General features: G+C 45.9%; 1 protein-coding gene across 1 annotated transcript in view; it reads left to right on the top strand.

Moving 5' to 3' along the window:
- Nucleotides 1-24,474, top strand: part of CUL9 (cullin 9) — a 443,484-nt gene that overhangs the window by 380,491 nt on the left and 38,519 nt on the right. The window contains exon 39 of the mRNA XM_086948773.1: nucleotides 331-464. Within this exon, the coding sequence (XP_086804899.1) occupies nucleotides 331-464 (134 nt within the window). The remainder of the gene's footprint in view (nucleotides 1-330; nucleotides 465-24,474) is intronic.

The raw sequence follows: 24,474 nt of genomic DNA, 5'->3' as shown, positions 1-24,474 counted from the left end.
AGCGATGAGATCAAAGAAAACAATGGAGGGTTAGATGCAGCATCAGATCTTACCCCTTCGGGCGAGGGCAAAGGGTCTTTTGATCTTGGTCAGGGGTGGTGCCATGAGTTGACTGTGATGTATTGTAATAGTTGATGTTCCTGGTTTTTTAGATTTGTATTGTAATTCTTCTTCTGTTTTTGGTGTGTATGGACTTTTATCTATGTATTTTTTATGGCTATTTATGTGCCAAATAAAGTATTATAAAAAATGCTAACCAGACGTCTTGCACACTAACCTGCTTGGCATGTCCATTTTGCCTGTGTTCACTGTTGCTGTCTTGCCTTCTAGAGGACACCCTGCTCCAGTCTCAAGATTTGGCCGCCTCCATTCGGCTACTAAAAGAAGAGCACTTTAACACCGGCCTGGAGCTGGTGCGCAGGATACAGGAGAGACTGGCAGCTATTCTGCAGCACTCCACTCAGGTGCGTGCACCCATGGGTTCCACATCACGTGCCAGTGTGAGCGTTGGGTGGTTGAGACTCCCACAACCGGCAGGGTAGCCATAAAGAGATAAGTTGTCTTGTGCGTGCCGTTGTGGGGGTTGGGTGGAGAAGACTTCCACGATTGGCTGGGTATCCATAAAGAGAAGTTTTCTTTTGTAAGAGACAGAGCTACACAGAATGACAAAGTAGATACTAAGTTATTTCGCTTCTATGGGTGATTGTTACATAAGATTTGAGAAGTACTTTTACTTTATAATGTTGGTGTCTCAGTAAACAAATCACCCCTGTTGTTACTCTCCAATATTGTGTTGTTTAGTTTCAGTGAATTGTGTTTTGATCAAGTCAGTCTAACCCCTCCAGCCGGTCTGATTGGATATACAGATCATCTGAGCACACTGACGCTCTTTTGCGCCACATGTTGTTCAATCTTTTCTTGGTTTATAACCAATTTTATTGAATTTATATCGGTAAAACTACTACAAACATGACCACCTTCCTCTGAACGACACAATATGAACAGCGCATACTAATACACAGTTGATCACCACATCCAGGCCATAATAAGCCAACCACATGCCCCAAACCTTTCCGTATTTGCTTGCGCAACCTCTGGCCTCATAGATGGGGCGCTCCTGTTGGGCACACAAGGCCTTCCCTCCCCCTCCACTGGCGCCACCAGCAGGGGGGATCTGAGACTTGCAATTGTGAGATATCTCGTTTGGCCACCAGCGTTGCCACTCCGATAGATTTGGACTCCATTCTCTGCCCACCCACATCCTCCAATAGTCCCAGCAGGGCAATTCTCCGGGTGATGTAGAGGTGCTGGCCCAAAAATGCGGAGAGCTCCTTTCCAACCCCCTTCTAAAAGGGACCCGCTCTCGGGCAGGACTACACCATGTGAAATAAATCTTTTTCTGACAATGAACAGTGGGCACAGCTGGCCTGGGAACCCTTGCCAAATTGATGGAGGTGTTTGGGAGCCACGCATGCAATATGATGGTAAGTGAGTTACACCAACCGGAGGTTCCCGGAGATAGCCAGTTTCCCGGGGGCCATGAAGGCCTTGCACCACTTCTCATCTCCAAGTTCAGCCACCCAAGCCTCCCATCTTCTGTGTAACCCAAGGAAACGGTTGGGGGCATTGATGATTAGAGAGCGGTGGATCCAGGAGACAGCTCCCTGGCCCAGTCCCCTCCTCAGCAGTTTGGCCTCAAGGAGGCTAAACTCCGGGATCAGGGTGCCTACAGGAATCCTGGCCGACAAAGCATGACGCAGCTGCAGATATTCATGGAAATGAGTTCGGGAGAGCTGAAATTGCTCCGGCAGTGCCGGGAACGCATGAACTCCATGCGAGGGGTCAAGTTTAGGCTCCAGGCCAATTCGGGTAAGTAGAAAACGTAGACACCTAAATACTTAAGACTCGTGATTGATTGGAATCACCGCCTGCCAGGAACCACAATCCTCGCCTTCAGCAATGATTGTTTGATGTTTCCCCCTAGAGTCGTAAGACCTCCATGCAACGCAGACCCTGAGGTTTCTGGGTCAGACAGTGACTTCAAAATATCATTGGTGTGGAGCACAATACGCTCCTCTGTGCAGGGCCGGACTGGGAACCAGAACCGGCCCTGGCAAAGTGCTCGGCCGGCCCCCTCCCCCCTCCGGGAGGAGGAGGAGGTGCGACTGCGCTATGTGCCAGGGCCGGTTTTCTGACGTTTTTGTTACAGGGTCGTTTTTGCAGCATAACGGCCCTGTAACAAAAACGGCCCTCAGGGGGCCAAAGTCGGCCCCCAACCATGCGGCCCACCGGGGGATTGCCCGGTCCCCGCAATGGCCAGTCCGGGCCTGCCTCTGTGCCCCCATCTTATGACCACCCCTGGATGCAAGCATCACAACGGATGAGGCGCGCCAGGGGCTGTGCACCAAGGCGAAGAGGAGAGGGAGCAACCCTTACCGGTGCCACTGCAGTTCAGGAATGGTGAAGACAGTGTTCCGTTAAGCTGGACTTGGGCAGCGGGTTGGTTTAGAGGAGAACCCCACAAGTGTGTGAAAGTATGGTCCACTGACCTCCATCTGCAGCACCAGATCCAAGAAGGACTAGTCAACAGTATTGAAAGCCTTCTCAGAATCCACCAGTAGGATGGCTGAGGAACCGCCAAGGCGAGGGACTTGGTGGAGGGCCTAGTGGATCTTCAGATACAAGCAGAGTGCTTCTGTGTGGCATAAAGCCACATTGGTCAGGGTGGACCAAGTAAGTCAATGTGTGGGATAAGCGGTTGGCAAGGACTTTAGCAAACGCCTTGACATTGGCATTAATAAGTGAGCTAGGTCAATAGGATGAACAGCAGTCCAATGGTGGCCTGGTTCGAAGACCACAACGGTCGTCGCTGTGTCTAGTCCCGGGGGTTACTTCCCTTGGTGTAAAGTGCCAACAGATGGGGAAGGAGTAGGGTCCAGAACCGACAAAGATACTCAACCGTGAAACCCTCTGGACCAGGGTTTTTCCCCAGAGTCTTGGCGGAGAGGTCTTCTCCAATCTCCTCCACCGTGATCTGGTGGTCCAGATCCGTATTTCGCCCAATCTTAAATTTGATGGTGACCTGCAGCGAGGGTGAGTGAACCTTTGTGGTTATCAGCAGAGGAGACGTCCTTCATCCAGGAGCGACGTGTAACATATAAGTTAGATGAGTTGGGAACATTTCAAGACTTGCTTGATATCGAAACGCAGCCCCTTGCAGGCATGTAAAGACAAGATTGCTTTCTGACATTTATTTGTAGTTTAATTCCAAGTAACATTTAAATATGGTCAGATTTAAGGCTCTAAAATGGCCACATTTTTTTTTTTAAAAAAGGCGAATCTGAGAAAGCCTGTCTCTTGTGTATAGTGTTCCAAGATCCTGTGCGCGAGTCGAGATATTCATTGCTCAGTTATATCAGGAAGGATCTCACAATGGAGAAAGTTCGTTCCATTCATCTCTCAGTGCATGTGAGGACTATCCAAGCCAATCATGTTTTCTAAAGAAGAAGCAGCGCTGCAGTGTAAAGACCCTGTTTTGTCTTTTTATTTAAAATAATCTGCCTTTAGGCAGACGCACATACTTTAGCTGGGGTCTAGTATGGTCTGGTTTATGAGTTCATGAGTCAGGTTAAATTTGAGGGAAACTAGGATGGCAGGTGAAGAACATTTCCGTCAACCGAGACACAACTGAGGGTAAACAGTGCCCGGTGCAGCCTCGACTCAAGCTTACCTCGGCACCCCTTGGATCCAGAAGGCGCCTGAACTTAACATGTCTAGTTCAAAGTGAGTAATCACTCTATTCTGGGTCGCAGTCAGATATGGTTCAGCCATTTAAAATATATGTATTGCAATATAGCCCTAGGCTAGGCCTTCGTTAGGAACCGGGGCAGGAGCCAAGAAAGGAGAGTGTTGTATGGAAGGACAGTTGATCAAAGGCGAGGTGTAGGGAGCGGGCTCTTTGTCCAGCATTTTGTACACTGTATAAAGTCCAGTGAGTGCCCAATTGGTATACAGAGGCAAAACAGATAACACTAATGCTCTATTCTGTGGTAGTGTGGGCGAGCAGTTAGGTTGGGTTTATCAGAAGCTAGTGTTAAGCATTTCTTGTACAGAGGCAATAAATGAAACGCACACTCTGAGACCAATTTAGGAAATGACACTTCCTATATATTTTGTCAAACAAAGAACTTCGTTCAAAAGTAAGTACTGTTCACAGGTGGGTAAAATAGTTCTAAGCTGTGTGCTTTTACCACAATGCGATCCGATGGGAGGAAAAAGTATAAAGATATCACAACCAGTACAGACGGATTCAGGGGTTCACCTTCGGGGTTTCGAGTTGCAGTAAACCCAGGTCCAAAGTAATACCCATATTTCTTTGAGAGATGTACCGATTCGGTCGGGAACAGGGTACTGGTGACGTTGGTATCTGGTGCGCTACTAAGAAGGAAGACCACCTGGAAACAGGCTTCATAGGGGGACTTGGGGACAAGTCTGAGAGCTCCCAAATGGAGGCTTGGGCTACAAGCCTTTGGGACAGGGGAGCACAGCCGATTCTTTAGTGACCGGGCGGGGAGGGTGCAGAGCAAACAGCTGGCAGGGTCAAAATCAGGATTGCTGGGCCATCTCAGAGTAGGTCTCCGGGGTGCTGATGTACCTCTGTACCTCGACGGCTGCTCGGCTATGCTCGGCTATGGGACAGTGTCAGTTCCGACTGGACTCTTCACGGTGTGTGTTTGTTGCAGGGTGTCCTGTACCTCGGGTATTGGTGCTACACGTCTCCGGTAGGTCATGGTGTCATCACTCTCGTGGGAAGACAGATCTGACCTTCCAGAGCACAGGTATCTCTTCTTGGTCAGTTGCTGCATCGGTCTGGCTGGGGAGCTGCAAGTCGGTGGACCGGGCTCTTTGTTTTGGTGCCTGCCGCTGGGTCCTGTGCTCTCCATACCACTGGAGTAAAGCCATCCTAGCTGATGAGGGCTGAAAGCCCGATACCGGTCCCAGGATGCCTGTTTCCAGTCTGAAGGACTGGGTTCTTTAAGACCCAGCGGTGCCAGGGGACAACACCTGAAACCTTCGTGGGTAACCTGCTCCGGCGTACAAATCACAGAGACACGGGACACTTCCTTCGGCGTCAAAGATTCAAGGTTTATTTGCTGCAGGGAAACACAGAAATCACGGAAGTACAACGAGTGTAGTTCGGGGAGACTGCTTCAAATTGGTTCTGTGGATCGCTCCTTTTATACAGAATTCTCCCATAGGTTTGCATAGCACACAAAGGTTTACAACCCGGTTCCCTTAATCATCCCCCAGAGGGGTCGCTTTGGTCACTTTGATACATACAAGGTCCGGAACATAAGTGCGGAAACATTTGGCGGTTCCCAACTGTAAAAACCCATCTTCCCACCATTAGTACATTCCAATCAGCAGTAAAACAGATCGAAGAAGGAACAAGGACAGGTGCAGAGGAAGATGGAAACAGTGGGGAGATTGGAAAGGGTGTAAAAGGGGAGGTATCGGGAAACACGAGCTACAGGCATCAAAGGGACGTGCCTAATGAGATGCACGGCTGAGACAATAAACCAGCACGGCGAGATGAGCCTCGAGCGGGGCCATCTGCCTTACAGTATCATCCCCCTCATCATAAAGACACTTACAAAGGACATGTGTCTTCCGCAAATATCTTGGGAGTCCCAGGGTCGCGAAGCGGACAACGTCCGTTCGCTGGCTACTTGAGGGCAAGAGACAAAATGGATGCCATATCTAAGATGGAACCCGTGGGTACAGATGAAAAACCCACGTAACAAACGAACGGTTTAAGTTAGCACAGCGAAACTGCGCACACTTACTAAACTCGTCATTTGCGGTTCATAGATACCAGACTCGGTCATATTCGTGCGAGTCGAAAACACCACTTACAATTGTCACGGAACCTAAAGTCCCGAGAGGGCCTGGCAGTTAGGGCTGGACTGTTCCCACTGGGCGCAGGGTCAAGACTGATTTGCATATGGCTGGGTCCAAACTGGAATGGCATGGTGAGCACAAGAACAATGGATTTAGGCCCAGATCTCTGTATTGGGGTGAATGTATGACATTGTTCTGCATTATGTCCATGAATTGTTCTTTTTGCACTTGACGCATCTGACAGCTCTTCCAGAGGCGTAAACTCCAGTGTGCTCCTTCGTAGGCATGCTTTACTTCATATCTTCGAATGTCCAGTAAAGCCTGATCAATCAATCAACATGTCATTTGGCGGGCAACACCTGTTCGAGCCGTAGGTTAACCAAACGCTAGAAAAGATAAAATTGCATAGATAATAAAGGCTATGGGCGCCCAGCAGACGCCTGCACCTCGTGGGTCCTTTTGACACACACCATATCGTGGAGGCTCGAAGACCACCTCCCCTCAAATCCCCACGGCTTTCTAGTGACAATAGGCACAGCAGCCCTCCCCTAGAAGCCACTTTAAAGGGTCCTACCAGGGCAGTAATGCCAAAGGTAAAGACAAAGGTGGCACTCCCTAGGGTGCTGCCACTACCACTAAGCCCTGACTTGCTTCTTCTGCCCTCAGATCACACAACAAATGGTGGGGGCATCTACAAAAATGTTTCCCTACGTGGCTCAAAACCCATCCGACCAGTGAGCGTTAAATATCATCCAACATGGTACCTCCACAGCTCCAACCATACCATCTCTCAAGCATAGATTCTCCCCAATACACCAACATCTGCTCAGAGAAAAAGTCTTAGAGCTCCTCCTCAAAGGGGCAGTAGAGCCTGTTCCACACACATCTGCAGGGCCTGGGAGTCTACTTGCTTTACTGCCTGATCCCCCAAGAAGAACAAAGCAAAACCAAAGGGGATGATGGACGGATAGTTGAACATCGCAAGCACTCACCCCAGTCAACTGATCTGGGTTTAATCCATCATCATTCTTTAGCTCACTCCGCCACCCCAGTTCAGACATGGCAATATACAAATTAGTATGACCCTGTGCCTCATGGGAACAGTCCAGCCCGAACTGCCAAGCCATGTCTTCACTGGATGGGAAACAAGCATCCTGGGACCGGTTTATGGCTAATCTGCCAGGCTAGCTTGAATCCAGTGGCAAAGTGAGCAAGGGACCCACGTCTGGGCATACCCTGCCAACTTAGGGCAAACAAGGCAAAGTCAAACGGGATGATGGATGGAGTGTTGAACTTTGCAAGCACTCACCCCCAATTAACTCATCTGGGTTTAATCCATCATCATTCTTTAGCTCACTCCGCCACCCCAGTTCAGACATGGCAATATGGAAATTAGTCTAACCCTGTGCCTCATGGGAACAGTCCAGCCCGAACTGCCAAGCCATGTCTTCACTGGACCGGAAACAAGCACCCTGGGACCGGTTTCTGGCTAATCAGCCGTCATCTGCCAGGCTAGCTTGAATCCACCGCAGATGGTAGGGAGTTTCCCGCCTCGCTGACTGCCTGAGGAATCCCTACACAAGATGGATTTCTAATTTCTATCTGATATGCATCCATTCCTTTGAAAAATTCAACGAAGGATAATCTCTCCCTCTCCCCATGGTTCCTTACATAGCCTGAACAACCCTGGAACCAGCCGGAGTTTGATTCATATGTAGCCCTGCGGGCAACTGATACTTTCCCATTGAACCGCATGGTAATCCCTGTGCTACTGTAACAAGCAGTGAAAGGCCAATAGCAGGCCTCAAATGGAAAATCACACGCACGAGCGTGTGGAATTTCCAGGTCCATTTGCAAAACACGGCAAAAGGACTCTTGCCGCGAGAATACTGCTGCGCGGTCTATCGCTAGGTGCGGACCTAAAAAGGCGCTAAATGGATACTACTATTTCCTAGGTTAGCTTGTGTGTCCCACACCACTTATCTGTCCTCCGCCCTGATGAAGGTGTGGCCCCGTCTTGGGCTGTAATTAGACCTTGCCTCCATTCACCTTTGGAAGGACACACGAGAACTTTCCATTCTGACATCACGTGACTGTTTTACCACCTTGATTGATTTTTGATGTTCTAGGAATGTTCTTGTTAAATGAATGTGTATGCTGCTATGAGTGAAGGTGAGCATGACTGATGCTTGTGAATGTTACGTGTGGGACCTGTATATACTTATTGATTATACTTTATGTATTTAATTACTATGTGAAGTTTGATAATGTCTGAAATAATGAAATGAAAAAAAAAACAATTTGCTAATCAGTTTATCTCTGAGATTTCTTTGAACATATCCGTTTGTCAGCCCCAGTTGTTGCTGTATATTATTGTGACCCTTTCTTTTGGGCCTATTGAAATCCTTTTATATAGGCAGGTGGTTTTCTGTTAGTGTTGGTTTCTATAACCCAAAGAGACTCACACATGAACTGCATGAAGAATGCCATTGCATGATGTGTGAAATCATTTGAAAAAATGGACATTGCCTATCCCCTGTACACAATGCCTATTGTAGTGTAGTTCTTATATTCCCAATAGGATCTGCACATTGGATTAACATATCCTATGGAACTTTGTTTCCCCAAGAATAAAAACATATCTTCTGAGTCGTGGAAACATTAGATAGATATTTTACTCAGTCACTCGTGCATGCTTCGTTTCACCAGAGGTGCAGAGAAATAGAGACTGGCATTTTCAATAAAAGTATTTATTGAACAGTCTTCTTTCTCATGCAGAAGAAATGAACTGCTACAATCTTAATACTGGCTGCAAAGTATAATGCGTACAGCAAGAAGAGTATTATAAAATAATACTGTAAAAGCATGGTATGGTTTCTAAGCCATAAAATACATACATAAATAACATTGGCTAAAAGTACTCAACTGGTGCTTCTAAAATACCCTACCCCAATGTACCTAACCTAAGTCTAGTGCAAGGGAAGAAGTAAGTGTGGTATAGGTTTTGTAATCTTTCGTCAAGAATCTATCCAAGATTTCTCTTAGTCTAATCCGCTCCGTACCTCGGTTTTAGATTGAAGGAGGTCTGGTATCTCTGTCTCGAGACTCGATTTCCCAACACCCCGCAAGGGGAGCCTGGAAACACTGGAGCTGGATTCTCAGCGAGAGAAAGGCAGCCTCTCCGTCAGTGCGTCAGCTGGAGGGTCGACGTCCTTCGGCACTTGCTATAGCGAGCTCCGTCGGGCAAGTAGATAGTCGAACTGCTCCGAACCACTGTGTGCTTGCCAGGGCAAGTGAGGACATATTTATACCTTGAAGGTGCCTGGCTTGACGTAAAGTCGGACATAATAACGTCATCAAAGAAGTCCAAGGGAATGGTATTTCTTTGAAAACTCCATGAGTTCTTGGATAAATCAATATTCAAGCAAGGGGAGGTTCCCTAGCAGCTTAAGCCAAGTTTTCAAGAAATCGTGGCTTTTTGGAACTGGTGGAAGTAGCCATGCTGTATTTGGACAAAATGCATGGGCTATGTCTATGGTTATGATTTCTATGCTTATATTATGGCAATGTGGATTGTGACTATATAAGGGCATAAATCGGGAAAATTACACTCTGGTCCTAAAATGCTATAATAATAATAATTTTTTGATCTAACCAGAATGGAATTTGTTCCTGTTTTGCGGGTAATTTACCAATGACTGATTGTATAGTCTGTGGTGTGATTTTGTTTGTGTTCCCCTGGTACGGGGTTTGTTGCGGAATTCTTATAGTCGGTTGGACTGTTAGAGTCCGCATGACATATTGAACCAATTGTCTATGTATTTTTATTAATTGTTTTAGCTGAGCTAATAGTTCTACATCTGACATTCTTTCAATGTCAGGATGTGGTGTATAGCTGGCTAGCACCGGCTATGTTGCTCCTGGTCTACCTAGTGGACCGAGCCTGGTAATGTGATTTTGATGTTGTAGGGCGCCTTTAAACCAGAGCGCGTGCTCTTGGTATGTTAATGAATTTCAACATCCTCGAAAGGAGTGTATTCCGCTGGTGGTTCCTCTATTTTGATAAAGTGGAACACGGTTGTGCTTGGATTAACTTCAGGAAACCAATCCATGAATAGAATACCTCTGTCTGCCGATATTCATGTGCCTCAATAACAAATCTTACCCTACCACCTTTTGGTGTTAGCCCATTTGTTATAAGCTTTAAAGTGATGGTTTTCCTTAAGTTTTCCGGGATGATTATAGCATCCGCATCGGCTTCAGTAAAGCCTGTAACGTCAAGACCTGAGGCCATATTGCCTGAAGTTTCACTGTTTTCAGTGTCGCTATCTGACATTCGTTGACTGAATTTTTGCAGAGCAAGTTTCAAGGAAACAAAGATAAGGTGCACAATGTTTTGGAACACTGTATCCTTCACAGTTGAACTAACCAAAAACTAATACATAGGATTTTCGTCCTACTCCGTTATGGGGGATATTATCCTTTTACCCACTCCAGACGTCTATTGGAGTATTTTACGGTAAAAAAGGGTTCTGTGTGAAAAGCACGACTGAGTTACTCTAGTATCTAGCGTTAAATTAGTGCCTTACCAAAGGTTGTGCGCCATGTAGTGTAGTTCCTATATTCCCAATAGGCTCTGCGCATTGGAATAACTTATCCTATAGAATTGACATAGGACTTAGGTCGACTAGGTCTCTATTGAATATATCAAACTTAATTGTGAGTGCCAGCTAGCTTAGAAGTCACTAGAAACTTTCTCGAATGAACAAGAAGGGATTCGTTTCTGACAACCGCATAAACATGACCATTTCGTTTCTCCAAGAATAAAAACATATCTTCAGGGTCATGGAAACAATAGATAGATATTTTACTCAGTCAATCGTGCATGCTTCGTTTCACCAGAGGTGCAGAGAAATAGATAGACAGGCGTTTTCAATAAAAGTATTTATTGAACAGTCTTTTTTCTCATGCAGAAGAAATTAACTGCTACAATCGTAATACTGGCTGTAAAGTATAATGTGTGCAGCAAGAAGAGTATTATAAAATAATACTGTAAAAGCATGGTAAGGTTTCTAAACCATGAAATACATACATAAATAACAATGGCTAAAAGTACTCAACTGGTGCTTCTAAAATATGCCTACCCCAATGTACCTATCCTAAGTCTAGTATGAGGGAAGAAGTAAGTGTGGTATAGGTTTAGTAATCTTTCGCCAAGAATCTATCCAAGATTTCTCTTAGGGTCTAATCAGTTCTGTACCTTGGTTTTAGAATGAAGGATGTCTGGTATCTCTGTCTCGAGACTCGATTTTCCAACACCCCGCAAGGAAAGCCTGGAAACACAGGAGCTGGATTCTCAGCGAGAGAAAGGCAGCCTCTCCGTCAGTGCGTCAGCTAGAGGGTCGACGTCCTTCGGCACTTGCTATAGCGAGCTCCGTCTGGCAAGAAGATAGTCGAACTGCTCCGAACCACCGTGTGCTTGCCAGGGCAAGTGAAGGCATATTTATACCTTGGAGGTGCCTGGTTTGACGTAAAGTCGGGCATAATAACGTCATCAAAGAAGTCCAAGGGAATGGTATTTCTTTGAAAACTCCATGAGGTCTTGGATAAATCAATATTCAAGCAAGGGGAGGTTCCCTAGCAGCTTAAGTCGATTTTCCAAGAAATCGTTGTGGCTTTTTGGAACTGGTGGAGGTAGCCATGCTGTATTTGGACTGCATGGGCTATGTCTAAATATGGTTAGGATTTCTATGCCTATATTAGGGCAACTCTGGTCCTAAAATGCTATATTTATTTATTTGTTTACATTTGTAATGCGCACAGCTACCCAACAAAGGGTTTCCTGGCGCGGCAGATCCCAATAGCAATGCGGTTACAGAAAACTAGATGTTAAAGAGCCATGTTTTTAAGGCTTTTCTGAATTTGATGTAATTCGACTCAGACCGCAGTGTATGTGGCATTGAATTCCAGAGAGAAGGTCCCAGGAATGAAAAGGACTTGCCACCCATGCGTGACAGCTTGGTCCTTGGAATTTCAAAATGATTTGCCATGGAAGACCGAAGAGATCTGGAAGGACGGTAGGGGCGCACCAGGTTTTGCAGATATTTAGGAGCGGTGTTGGTGGAAATCCTGTGCATAAAACATAGAGATTTGAATTTAACTCGGTTTTCAATTTTTAGCCAGTGTAACTTCCTGATGTATTTAGTGGTTGGAGTAGAGATGGGAATTTTACAGAGTAGTCTGGCTGCTGCATTTTGCACTGATTGTAACCTGCGGACAGTAGCTTTGTTCGCCCCCAGGTACAAAACGTTGCCATAATCTAGCCTAGATGTTATTAGGGCATTGACAACTGTTTTCTTGGTGTTTTCAGGCAGCATCCAACAGATCTTTTTTAGCCCTTTTAATATGGCAAAGCAGGTGGCTGAAGTCTTTACCGCTTGCTGATGTAAACTGAGTGAGTCGTCAATAATGACGCCCAGGTTGCGAGCATGAATGACCGGGGTAAGGGGGGTGCCCATTTCAGTTGGCCAATGTTGGGTCCCCAAAGTTCTTTATTTTTGCCCAACACGATTAACTCGTTTTTTTCGTCGTTAAGTTTTAGGAAGCTTTTTTGCATCCAATCGGCGATTTTACTAAGTCCGAGTTGTAGGGAGGAGGAATTATCAGAATCTGCAGCTGATAAAGAAAAAAGCGGCTGGGAATCATCAGCGTAGGAAAACATTAAAAGCCCTGTTTCCTCCACTATTTTGGCCAGGGGGCTCATATACACGTTGAAAAGCAACGGGCTAAGAATAGAGCCCTGTGGAACTCCGTGTTTGAATGTCATGGTATCGGAGCAGGCAGTTTGTGAGAGGACCTGGAACGTGCGGTTTTCCAATAATGATCTAATCCAGTTGAGAGCTGCCCCATGGATGCCCAGGGAGTGGAGTGTTTGGGCGAGGACCGCATGCGACACGGTGTCGAATGCCGCGCTGAGGTAGAGCAGCACAAGTGCCACTGTTTCGCCCTTGTCCACCATGCGGCGGATATTTTCGGTTACCCCCAGCAAGGTAGTTTCTGTGGAAAAGCCTGCACGAAATCCCGACTGGTGGGATGGTAATAGGTCATGAGTGGTAATGAAATCAGTGAGGCAACGATGTACATGTTTCTCCAATATTTTTGCAAAGGTGGGCAGCAAGGATATTGGGCGGAAGTTAGCTGGCAAATTGGGGTCTGCGCCGGCTTTCTTCAGGAGCGGATGAATCATTGCATGCTTCCATTCACTGGGTACAAATTGTTCCAGTAACGAAGCATTGAGAAGATCAGTGATGGTAACCAAGACGTTGCTGTTAAGTTGCTTTAAGACTGAGCATGGCAATGGGTCTTTAGGTGAGCCAGATTTAATAGTTTTTAGCAGCCTTTGAACCATATCAGGATTCAGCAAGGGCCAACTATCCAGTGTGACAGAAGATGCATTAACCGGAGTAGAGCCACTCCAAAAAAAGGCCCTGGCCGATCCTACTACCCTGTCCAACCTGCGCCCGATCTCTCTGCTACCCATCTTATCTAAGCTGACTGAAAAGTTTGTCAATAGCCAACTGACAAACTTTTTGGAGAAGAATAACGCTCTCCATCCGAATCAGTCTGGCTTTCGGTCAGAACATTCTACCGAATCAGCTTTACTATACTCTGCTGAAACTTTAAGAGCAGCAATGGATCGGGGAAAACAGGCTGTCCTTATCCTTCTTGACCTGTCGGCAGCCTTCGATACCGTGTCCCACAAAATCTTACTGGACCTGTTGGCTGCCGCAGGTGTGGGAGGACAGGTGTTGACCTGGTGTAGGAACTTCCTTACAAACAGACGCCAAATAACAGTGCTTGGCCCATATCAGTCTGAGGCTAAAAACGTCAGCTCAGGGGTGCCACAGGGCTCTAGCCTGAGCCCTGTCCTTTTCAATCTATATATGGCACCCCTGATGAACTTGATCGAGTCATTCAGGATCAGTTCTATCTCATACGCTGACGACACCCAGCTGATTTTGGTGCTGGATAAGGAACAACCAGGAGCCGAGGAAGACCTTAGGAACTGTCTTGCAGCGACATTCAAGTGGATGAATAACAACCATCTAAAGTGCAACGCCGGAAAAACGGAAATTTTACCCATAGGGATCAATAATCTTTTTTCCCCTTCAGTATGCTGGCCATCGGATGCAGAAGCTCCACCTAACACAATTGCATCCGCCCGTAACCTAGGCATAAAGTTTGACAACTGCCTATCCTTCAAACCTCAGGCTGTAGCAGTGGCAGGTATGTGCTTTCAAATTATCAAAGCACTTAGGAAATTTTTTGACCTCCTTCCCCTTTCGGCGAGGAAAACAGTCGCAGTGGCCTTGATAAATTCTAGGCTAGATTACTGCAATGGACTTTATGCTGGAGCAAACAAAATCGTGCTCCACAAATTGCAGATGATCCAAAACGCGGCTGCCCGCCTCGTACTGCGTCTGCCCCGTAGATCATCTGCCTCTGCAGCTCTAAATACCTTACACTGGCTGCCAATAGGAAAGAGAATTCTGTTTAAACTTCTCTTGATTACTTTTAGGGCCTTCCATCAACGTGGCCCGACCTATTTACGAAGGGGGTTCAAAAGATACTACCCAACACGCTGCCTAAGATCCGCTAGTCAGAACTTGCTTACCATTCCCCGTTTTAAACTGGCTACAAAGGGTGGCAAATCCATCTTTGTACTGGGAACCAAGGCCTGGAATAAACTCCCCCTTCCCTTGCGTTCTTTCTCCCAAGAAGCCCCTTTTAGGAAGGCACTGAAAACCTGGATCTTCTCCATGTCTGACTCTATGTGTAGAACCCTAGTGTAGTGGCTGTGTTTAAGAATTTGGACTTCTTTCCCTATCCAACTCTTCCACCTGGGTTGTGTAAGCGCCAAGATACTCCTTGGAGTGGTAGCAGCGCTCTATAAATGCCCATTACATTACATTACATTACATTACAAAGAGCAATCCGGAATACCTAGGGCATTACCCGAGATAGGTGATGCACAGTTTGAGGTAGCTTCAGTGGTTAAATTATATTTATTAGAAGCTTGATTAATGTCTATAGAACACTATATTTAAGTCACCCCTACCGCAGGCCTTAGAGCCCTATGGCAGGGTGCATTTTATTACGTGAGGGCTCCCCTGCATGAGCAGATGTGCCCCTGTGATGCCTAGTTCTATTGCTAAGTATTGCAAGTGTTCAGGGAGCCATGAGGAAGACATTCCTCATGATTCACCTAGCTACATAATGGCTTCACTGAAAATAATGGTGCTTGGTATCTAGCAGCTCGTCTTAATAAATCTGTGCTGTTGCCAGCATCAAATTTATTGTGACATGCACCCAGATTGCACCTTAGAGGTGTCCCTGAAGCCTTACTAGCCCCCTAGAGTGCTGTCTGCCACACAAACTTGCTTCTGACCCCATGCACGGGAGAGCTTGTGCTCTCATGGGTCAGAAACAATACCTGCTCTAGCAGGAGGTGTTATCATCTTCTCCAGCAGATGGCTCGTATATATCTGCATACCAAGGCCGGAGGCCTCAAAGCCTGTGCTGCCTTTGATGTGCAACCCCGGCTTCCCTCCTGACCTGGGCTTGCCACCCCCTGCCGTCCATTTGGCACCAGAGCAGACAGGAAATTATCTATGCAAGGGGCGTGTTTCACTTGCAGGCTAGTCACCCACCTAAGGTGAACTACCTGAAGTACATCTTTGTAGAAGGGTTTCACCATTTTTATTTTGGTGAAAATAGGAACTTTGGGTCAGGATTATGCCCACTCTCTCCAGGAAGTGGTCATCTAGGGGGTATCATTGCCCCAGGGGTAAGTAGCCCATTCGCTACTGCCTTACAGTACTCTTAACGCCCCTGAATGCAGTATGTAGGTTGCCCCTGACACCAGGAATTCAGATCCAACTACTGGGAACAGAAGAAAGACCACTTAACAACATGAGAACAGAACGCCAAACTCTGCCAGGCTACTTGCATCTCGACAATTGCTGAGAACGACTTGCCAAAAAGCTGAACATTCTCCCAAAATCCTTAAAGGACTACCCTACACTTCGCCAACCAGCAAAGATCTCCATTGGAATGGAGGATCCATCCCCCTGCATCTGCAGGCAGCAATCGCAATGCCCAGTAATCCGTTGTGTTGGCCATCTGGCCCACTGATAGAGTATTGTGGCCAAGAGAAGGTTGTTGAGAGACCAGGAAGTCATCCCTGTTGCTTCACTGAAGTCCCAAGACACTGAGCCCTTCCGGAGCCTGCCTGCACCAATATCCTGGGCACTGGAGCCCTTGCAACTTCCAAGGCTAGTTGCGTGCCCAGCCTGGACACCACCAAAGCTGACCTGCCAACGAGGGAGGTCAGAATTAAAGAGGCCAGCACCGAGAGTGGCCCTGTTTTCGTCCCCCTCGCCCAGGTCACCCATACAAAGTTGAGAGCCTCTTAACTCAAGTGACCTGTCAAATTCAGCACCTGAGCCTCCCAGCCTGGGTTCGCAGAGATCAACCATGTCCCTCTGCTCCAGGGACCCTCAAGTCCCCCTTTGGGTTCTGCAGAACTTGTCCCTAAGTCCCCACTTGCAGCCTTTCTTTTGCAGGTCCCTTCCTATTGACTTTATCACGTAGTGCTCGAGGCTACGAATGTGACCAGCACCTCTGCACCTGGACACTCGAGGGCATGTAAAACTGAACTGCTGGTGGCTTCTTGGACCTTGTCCCCCAAGCACCTGAAGCCCTAGAAGGCATCCTCCAGAAACGTTTGCAGGTATATGTATGCAGTGTATAGGATAACATTACCATCATCATCACAAAAACGTTATTTCGGTTAACATAACCTCAAAAAGTAAAGTCATAAAACATAGCAATGCATTTAAAAATGGTGACAATAAAAGAAGGAAAGAATGTGTATCATATAGATTTGTCATAGAAAAGTACAAACAACTGGGGTTTGTTTGTGGCAGTCTATGGGACTCCATAGTCGGAAGTGCAAATATGCTAAATAAATAAATTACCTAAAAACATTTCCTTTACAAGAATACAAAAAGAGGATGACCTTTACTCTAATGTTCCTCAGACGTGGAACCCAGGAGTCAAAAGTTTCCTACGCCAGGGTCTAGGGCCAACAGCACTCATACATTTTTCTGGTATCTGTGTAACCTAATAAAAAATAACAGACTCGTATAGTGTAATTAATATCCTGCTCCAGATGGAATGAGTCACATACAAGAGGTGTATAGGATAACATTACCACATTCGAGGATCATACCTCAAAAATGTTATTCAACTGTATTTTCTATTTATTGCTAAAATCTATAACTCTGAAAGTACTTACCTGGTTCCGATAATCCTGGTGTCTAAAAATACAAAGAAATCTGTTATTTTTATAAATTGTTCTTGGATTTATTCATGAGTGTAAGTACCATTTATTGACTGTGTGCGTGTGAAACACATGGCTAACACTCCCTCTGATAAGCCTAAGGTGCTTGCCACCCTACCACAAATAGCACCTTGTATTATTACAGTGAGCCCTCTTAAACTAATGAGGGTCGTCTGAATTTTCTGCATAGGGTACCCTTACATTGGTACACCTACATAAAAAAAACAGCTCCTAAACTGGTGGTTCATGGTGAGATACAAGACTTTGCATTTGTTGTCCCACTCAGTAAATATGTAATTCCACAAATAAATCAACAATTGACATTAGTCCCAAAAGAAAGAAGACACACAATTGATGGACGGAATGCTGAACAAATCAAAGCATTCACCTCCAGTCAAGGGATCTGGGTTAAATCCATCTTTCTTTTGCCCACTACACCACCCCAGTTTAGACCTGGCCATATGCAAATCAGCCTTGACCCTGTACCTCATGCGAACAATCTAGCCCGAACTGCCATGCCAGGTTTTCCCTGGACAGGAAACAAGCATTCTAGGACCAGTTTCGGGCTTTCAACCCTCATCAGCCAGGACGGACACAGCGGGCCTCATTTCCTGAGATTGTTACCAGGGGAGGCGAGGTTGTTCCATTGTGCACTATAGGTGTCGCCATTACACCACAAGTCACAGAGGGCTCACGAGAATTTGGTAGGTTGTAAACAGTCCAACCTATTTTGTTCAATTTTTCATTCACGGTACGCAGTAGCAATACCTGTTATAGGTCCTGAAGAAAGCCAAGATCACTTTCAATCATAATGGCTGAATCATGTTGACCAATAGATGATGAATAAAAGGTGTTCTCTATTGTTAACTATTTTAGCTTGCACTACACTTCCCACACATTCGCACAGCGCCCATCACTCCATATATAAATTCTTTGGTCTTCACTTAGCTGATACTAGGGATACTCTGACTGAAAACATCTGCGAGCTCCTCCTTCGTAGAGAGGGAGTTGTAGCCCTTATCTTCACCAGGTTTCAGATAAGAGGAGGTCCCAAATGATGAAGCATATCACCACAGTGAATGTTGGGATTCCATCCTTTTAAAAGGACTTTGCATGGCCTACACGAGAGGGTTTCGTTTCTTTTCTTTCCTTTCTTCCCTTTTTTAGGTCGAGCCTTCGCAGCACATGCGCTGCAAAGGAAAACGACCTTTTCTGAGAGCTTTGGCTTTTCAGCCAAGCATGTGCATGCGTTCCATTGCCTTCAATGGCAACGCGTGCACGTCAGGAGATCCACTCGCGGGAGCGCGCGGCCCATCTAGCAGCAATTATCGCTACCGCGAGTGAATTGCGCCCCCGCCACGCGAGGCGATAGTGTTTCTCGCTTGTTTGTACTAGCTTAGGACTGTTTAGAGACACTGCTTATTCTCAAGTTACTGCTGTCAAGTACATTTTAGTTAAAGCAATAATCCTTGTTTTGAATGCTAAGTAATTATTTGTAAGTGTAAGATTGTACAAAAGGGACGCCTTTAGTTCCACTCACGGGCCAGGATGCAGGGCAGGGCGCGGCGGCTCCCGGCCAAAGCAGAGCGCCCTTTGAATATTGCTGAAACCGGATATGAGCGTAGCTAATTGACTAGAGGAAACGTGGCTAGAAAATGTTTTCTGTCGTGTTGGTCTTGTCCTCGCTTTGATAATGCACAATAATCGTGGAGAAGTGTTTGCGCGGCGTAGTTAGAGCCCTGAAATGTGATCTCTGAACACGGTTCTCCTTTGGCGGGCACCCAAGAGCACACATCCTCGCTGGGCGCACCTGGGCATCTGTGGCGGGCCTGGTAAAATCAGCTAATTAGCAGCGCAGGCTTTAACAGGCACCTCATCTGGCAGCACAGCCAGCGGCCTGTGGGCGCGCAGCAGGGTTTGGTAGGCTCCTTATTTCCCCTCCTAATGGTCTGCTGCCCACCTAATTATGCCTCTTCATTAGCCCCCACTTACCACAGCTTAGGGCCCTCCCAGGAGGGTTAATTATTATCAAAGGATTAGGGGGTTGTAGCCTCGCAACGCTGACATTTCTGATTACCTGTCTCTGCCAGAACCCTAATTAGCTGTGACTAATCAAGAGAAATGCCCCGCCATAGAAAACAATTTAAAAGAGCTGAGAAGTAGAAAAAAGCAATTCAAAAGCTGAGCAGTTCTTAAACCTGCTGATGCTCCTTGGAGTTCCTGCTGAGCCTGAGCGCACCTTTAATTGTAGCCGCCGAAGAAAGGCCGTCTTCAGACAGGAAGTGATCCAAGCTGTTCGAAATGACGTACGTGCACACCACTTCTGCAGCCTGCTCCCTCGGGTAGCTGACTGGCTGTGTGTGTCCTTGCTTTTATAAAACGTGTTTCCTTGATGTTCGCTGGGACAAAATTGCCAGGTAGCACTTTTTTCACACTGACCCTCAATATTTTATTTAGCCACCCTCCTTTGAAAAGTACGATTTTGTCAGAGACACGATTCTGCAACGTATCACACCTGAACTCTTCCCAAAATTTTAAGGAAGCTCTCGTTTTACTCGGCGAGATGGCTGAGCGCCTTAAACGGTCACGGCTGGACTGGTATCTTTTAAGAAGTGTAGGAAGGATAAAATGGGTCCTGGTGCAAGCAAGGAAAAAGACCCATTGTGACTGATGTTGGTGTAGTAAATACAGAATTTATCAGGTTTCATTTGGCCCTTCAGAGCTCTGGGCCCGGGTGCCACTGCGCCTGCTGCACAGATGGTAGCAACGCTCTTGTAGCTATTGTGACATGTAGGTCACAAGTGTAAATACTGGGTGACCCAATGCCATCTTTCATCCTTCAGAGGTTGATAAGCGAAATTGCATTACATTGGGAAATACTGATTTGTTTTATAGATAGCCTCTACAAACAGCTACAAAACACATTATAATTATTAAAACAATTGTGATGCCTTTGGGAATTGCAGCTGGTCACTTAACTTGTTGGACGATGACAGCATCTTATTTATTTTATTTATTTATTTTCAAGATTTTTATAGCGCAACAAATACCCTGGGGTGTCTCGGCGCTGTGGAGCCACTGGAATCAACCATCATCTTACTGGTTAAACAACCAAGTTTTTAAGAGCCTGCGGAAGCTCATCAGGTTAGGGGCGGTCTTAATGGCCAGTGGCAAGAGATTCCAGAGTTTTGGAGTGGCCACCAGAAATCGCCTGTCTCCCCATGTGACAGTTCTAATCTTAGTGAGGTTCCAATGCCTATGGGACACACATCTCATCTCTTTGTCCACAGCGGTACTGAACTCCTCTCCTGGACATGGTTGCATCACATTGAGGGGCTGGAGATACCCATAAGACTTACTTGAGGGCAGCCGCGGCAGGCAAAGTTCTCTCTTTTGGCTGGAAATAGGATACTACCTTCAAAACCAACAAACGTAGTCAGATTCTGTGGTACACAGAAATATCTGAACATGCATCCAGTCTTTGTTGAACGCCTGATCACACATGGCAGGCAGTCTTCAGAATTTCAGATTTTCTTCACCGCTGTAGCCCATGTTCCATAAGATGGGTCTGCTGCTAATAAGTTACCACTATTTTGAGAAGTTTCAGTGTGCCACCTTTCATCCTTCAGAGGTTGATAAGCGAAATTGCATTACATTGGGAAATACTGATTTGTTTTATAGATAGCCTCTACAAACAGCTACAAAACACATTATAATTATTAAAACAATTGTGATGCCTTTGGGAATTGCAGCTGGTCACTTAACTTGTTGGACGATGACAGCATCTTATTTATTTTATTTATTTATTTTCGAGATTTTTATAGCGCAACAAATACCCTGGGGTGTCTCGGCGCTGTGGAGCCACTGGAATCAACCATCATCTTACTGGTTAAACAACCAAGTTTTTAAGAGCCTGCGGAAGCTCATCAGGTTAGGGGCGGTCTTAATGGCCAGTGGCAAGAGATTCCAGAGTTTTGGAGTGGCCACCAGAAATCGCCTGTCTCCCCATGTGACAGTTCTAATCTTAGTGAGGTTCCAATGCCTATGGGACACACATCTCATCTCTTTGTCCACAGCGGTACTGAACTCCTCTCCTGGACATGGTTGCATCACATTGAGGGGCTGGAGATACCCATAAGACTTACTTGAGGGCAGCCGCGGCAGGCAAAGTTCTCTCTTTTGGCTGGAAATAGGATACTACCTTCAAAACCAACAAACTTAGTCAGATTCTGTGGTACACAGAAATATCTGAACATGCATCCAGTCTTTGTTGAACGCCTGATCACACATGGCAGGCAGTCTTCAGAATTTCAGATTTTCTTCACCGCTGTAGCCCATGTTCCATAAGATGGGTCTGCTGCTAATAAGTTACCACTATTTTGAGAAGTTTCAGTGTGCCACCTTTCATCCTTCAGAGGTTGATAAGCGAAATTGCATTACATTGGGAAATACTGATTTGTTTTATAGATAGCCTCTACAAACAGCTACAAAACACATTATAATTATTAAAACAATTGTGATGCCTTTGGGAATTGCAGCTGGTCACTTAACTTGTTGGACGATGACAGCATCTTATTTATTTTATTTATTTATTTTCGAGATTTTTATAGCGCAACAAATACCCTGGGGTGTCTCGGCGCTGTGGAGCCACTGGAATCAACCATCATCTTACTGGTTAAACAACCAAGTTTTTAAGAGCCTGCGGAAGCTCATCAGGTTAGGGGCGGTCTTAATGGCCAGTGGCAAGAGATTCCAGAGTTTTGGAGTGGCCACCAGAAATCGCCTGTCTCCCCATGTGACAGTTCTAATCTTAGTGAGGTTCCAATGCCTATGGGACACACATCTCATCTCTTTGTCCACAGCGGTACTGAACCCCTCTCCTGGACATGGTTGCATCACATTGAGGGGCTGGAGATACCCATAAGACTTACTTGAGGGCAGCCGCAGCAGGCAAAGTTCTCTCTTTTGGCTGGAAATAGGATACTACCTTCAAAACCAACAAACGTAGTCAGATTCTGTGGTACACAGAAATATCTGAACATGCATCCAGTCTTTGTTGAACGCCTGATCACACATGGCAGGCAGTCTTCAGAATTTCAGATTTTCTTCACCGCTGTAGCCCATGTTCCATAAGATGGGTCTGCTGCTAATAAGTTACCACTATTTTGAGAAGTTTCAGTGTGCGATGAACTAAACTGTTGCAACTTGGTAACAGTACACCTTATTTGACACAAATGACGGGAGCTTCCATAGCAGTGTGGATGATTTTCTAGACCTTATTACAAGTTCCAGTGAGTGGTGACTTGGAAGGGCAAGGGCAGGCAAGTTTAAAACAAGCATTGGCTTAGCAAATAGGTCTCGCTTTTGTGGCATAGCAAATAGGTCTCGCTTTTGGGACATTATTAGTATTTAGTTATGCAGCAGAATATCCTTGGTGCAACAACATCAACTGTTGCATGTCTAAACACTTATAAGGTCCCAAAGGCGAGACCTATTGGCTATGCCAATGCTTGTTTGTCTAATAGTTACTGCCAGTTGCCCTACGAGCGATTTAAGATCGCTTAGACCCATGGACACTTTTGTGTTTGTCATATGCAGTTTGGGGAATATGTCAATGATGTGGTTTTAAAAACTTCCCTTAGAACCTCCACTCCTCTGTTTGTTATTGTTGTCCAATCCCACAACCCCAAAGCTCCAGGAGCTCCTTACAGAGTTGGATGCAGTCAGTCTGAAAAAGATCCTGACATTCCTGGAGAGGAAGGAGTCAGTGATGATACTGTAACCAGTAATCATGAGGATAGCTCCCCTACCAATTCTACAGAGGATGAGGAAAACAACAGACAACTCTGTCCTACGCATGTACCTGTAGGTGTCCAGGCCATTCCAGGCCCATAGAAGAACTAGACGATCAAGAGCTACATCTTTGGAGACTAGCCAGAAGAGCATCCCCAGAAGCCAAAATCCTGGCTTTAGAGAAAGAAAGGGCTGAGGGTCTCACACCCATGGATGGTGACAGCAAAATAATAAATAGAGAGAGAGAGGAAACTGTTGATACCAAAATCCCCAAAGTGATTGTCGCAAAATATGTTGAGAGTGATGACATTATAGTGTGACTTACAGCCATTGATAGGGCTTGTAAAATGAGAAAGTTACTTCAGAGACAATAGGGCTCTCTACTATCATAGCTTTTCTCAGGCAAGTGCAGGGATAGACTCCTGACACCTAATAAGGAAGAGACGGAGTCCTACGGTTTCAAAAATGGAACCCCGATTGAGGGCTTTGGACTCACCACTGAGTACAGGATTAAAGTCATTAAGGTGCAAGACTACGAAGGGCTCTCTAATATAGTTATAAAGGAGCATTTATTAAGTATTGTACTTCTGAGAAATTAGATCAACACTTGGTGGACTTAGGGTTAGTCTCTCCCCAGGAGTTGGAGAAGAAGGCTGACTGTTTGCTCAAAAGTGTGTGTACCATTTATTGACTTTCTGTGTGCAACAAATGCCTAACACTGCCCTGTGATCAGCCTAGGCTGCTCAACCACACTGCCGCAAGTAGAGCACCTGGAATTATTAAAGTAGGCCCTGTAAACCAATGAGAGTCGTCTGGACTATCTGCATAGGATACCTTTGCATTGGTATATCTACATAAAAAGCCTGATTCCTACACCCTGAGAATACAGAAATGCCAAATCGGGGTCATTCTTTCTCATTCCTGGCTTCGAAACTCTGGACGAGATGCACCTCTCCCTGAGGATGACCTCAGATGAACTAACATTTAGGAAAGAGCTTAAATCATGGCTTTTTTTGCTGAATATTTTGACAGTATGCATGAGCTTCACTGGTTCAAGCAGTTTCTAGGGCCGGGAAACCCCTTGTGGGTCGCCATGCACTTTATAAAACTGGTAAATAGAAATAGTTGTGGCCAGGGTAATGAGCAGTTTCCTCTACTGTGGTCACTCAAATCCAGATCTGGGGGTAGCTTTCCTCGTACTGGGTTTGCCATCCTGGTTAGAGGGACAAAAGCCTGTCCAGGTGTCACCTAACATTTACTTGTGACAGGAAAGGCCTCTATGAAGTAGATTAATTTTCTGAGTCACCCTTACTGGTCTTACTGCCAAGGGAAGAAAACATGTACAGACTCCCATGCCATTTTCTCTGCTGTGGGTG

The sequence above is a fragment of the Lissotriton vulgaris genome, unplaced genomic scaffold, assembly GCF_964263255.1.
Source record: "Lissotriton vulgaris unplaced genomic scaffold, aLisVul1.2 SCAFFOLD_375, whole genome shotgun sequence".
NCBI lineage: Eukaryota > Metazoa > Chordata > Amphibia > Caudata > Salamandridae > Lissotriton > Lissotriton vulgaris.
The sequence above is the reverse complement of the archived record's forward strand: the minus strand, read 5'-3'. Positions and strand labels throughout refer to the sequence as shown.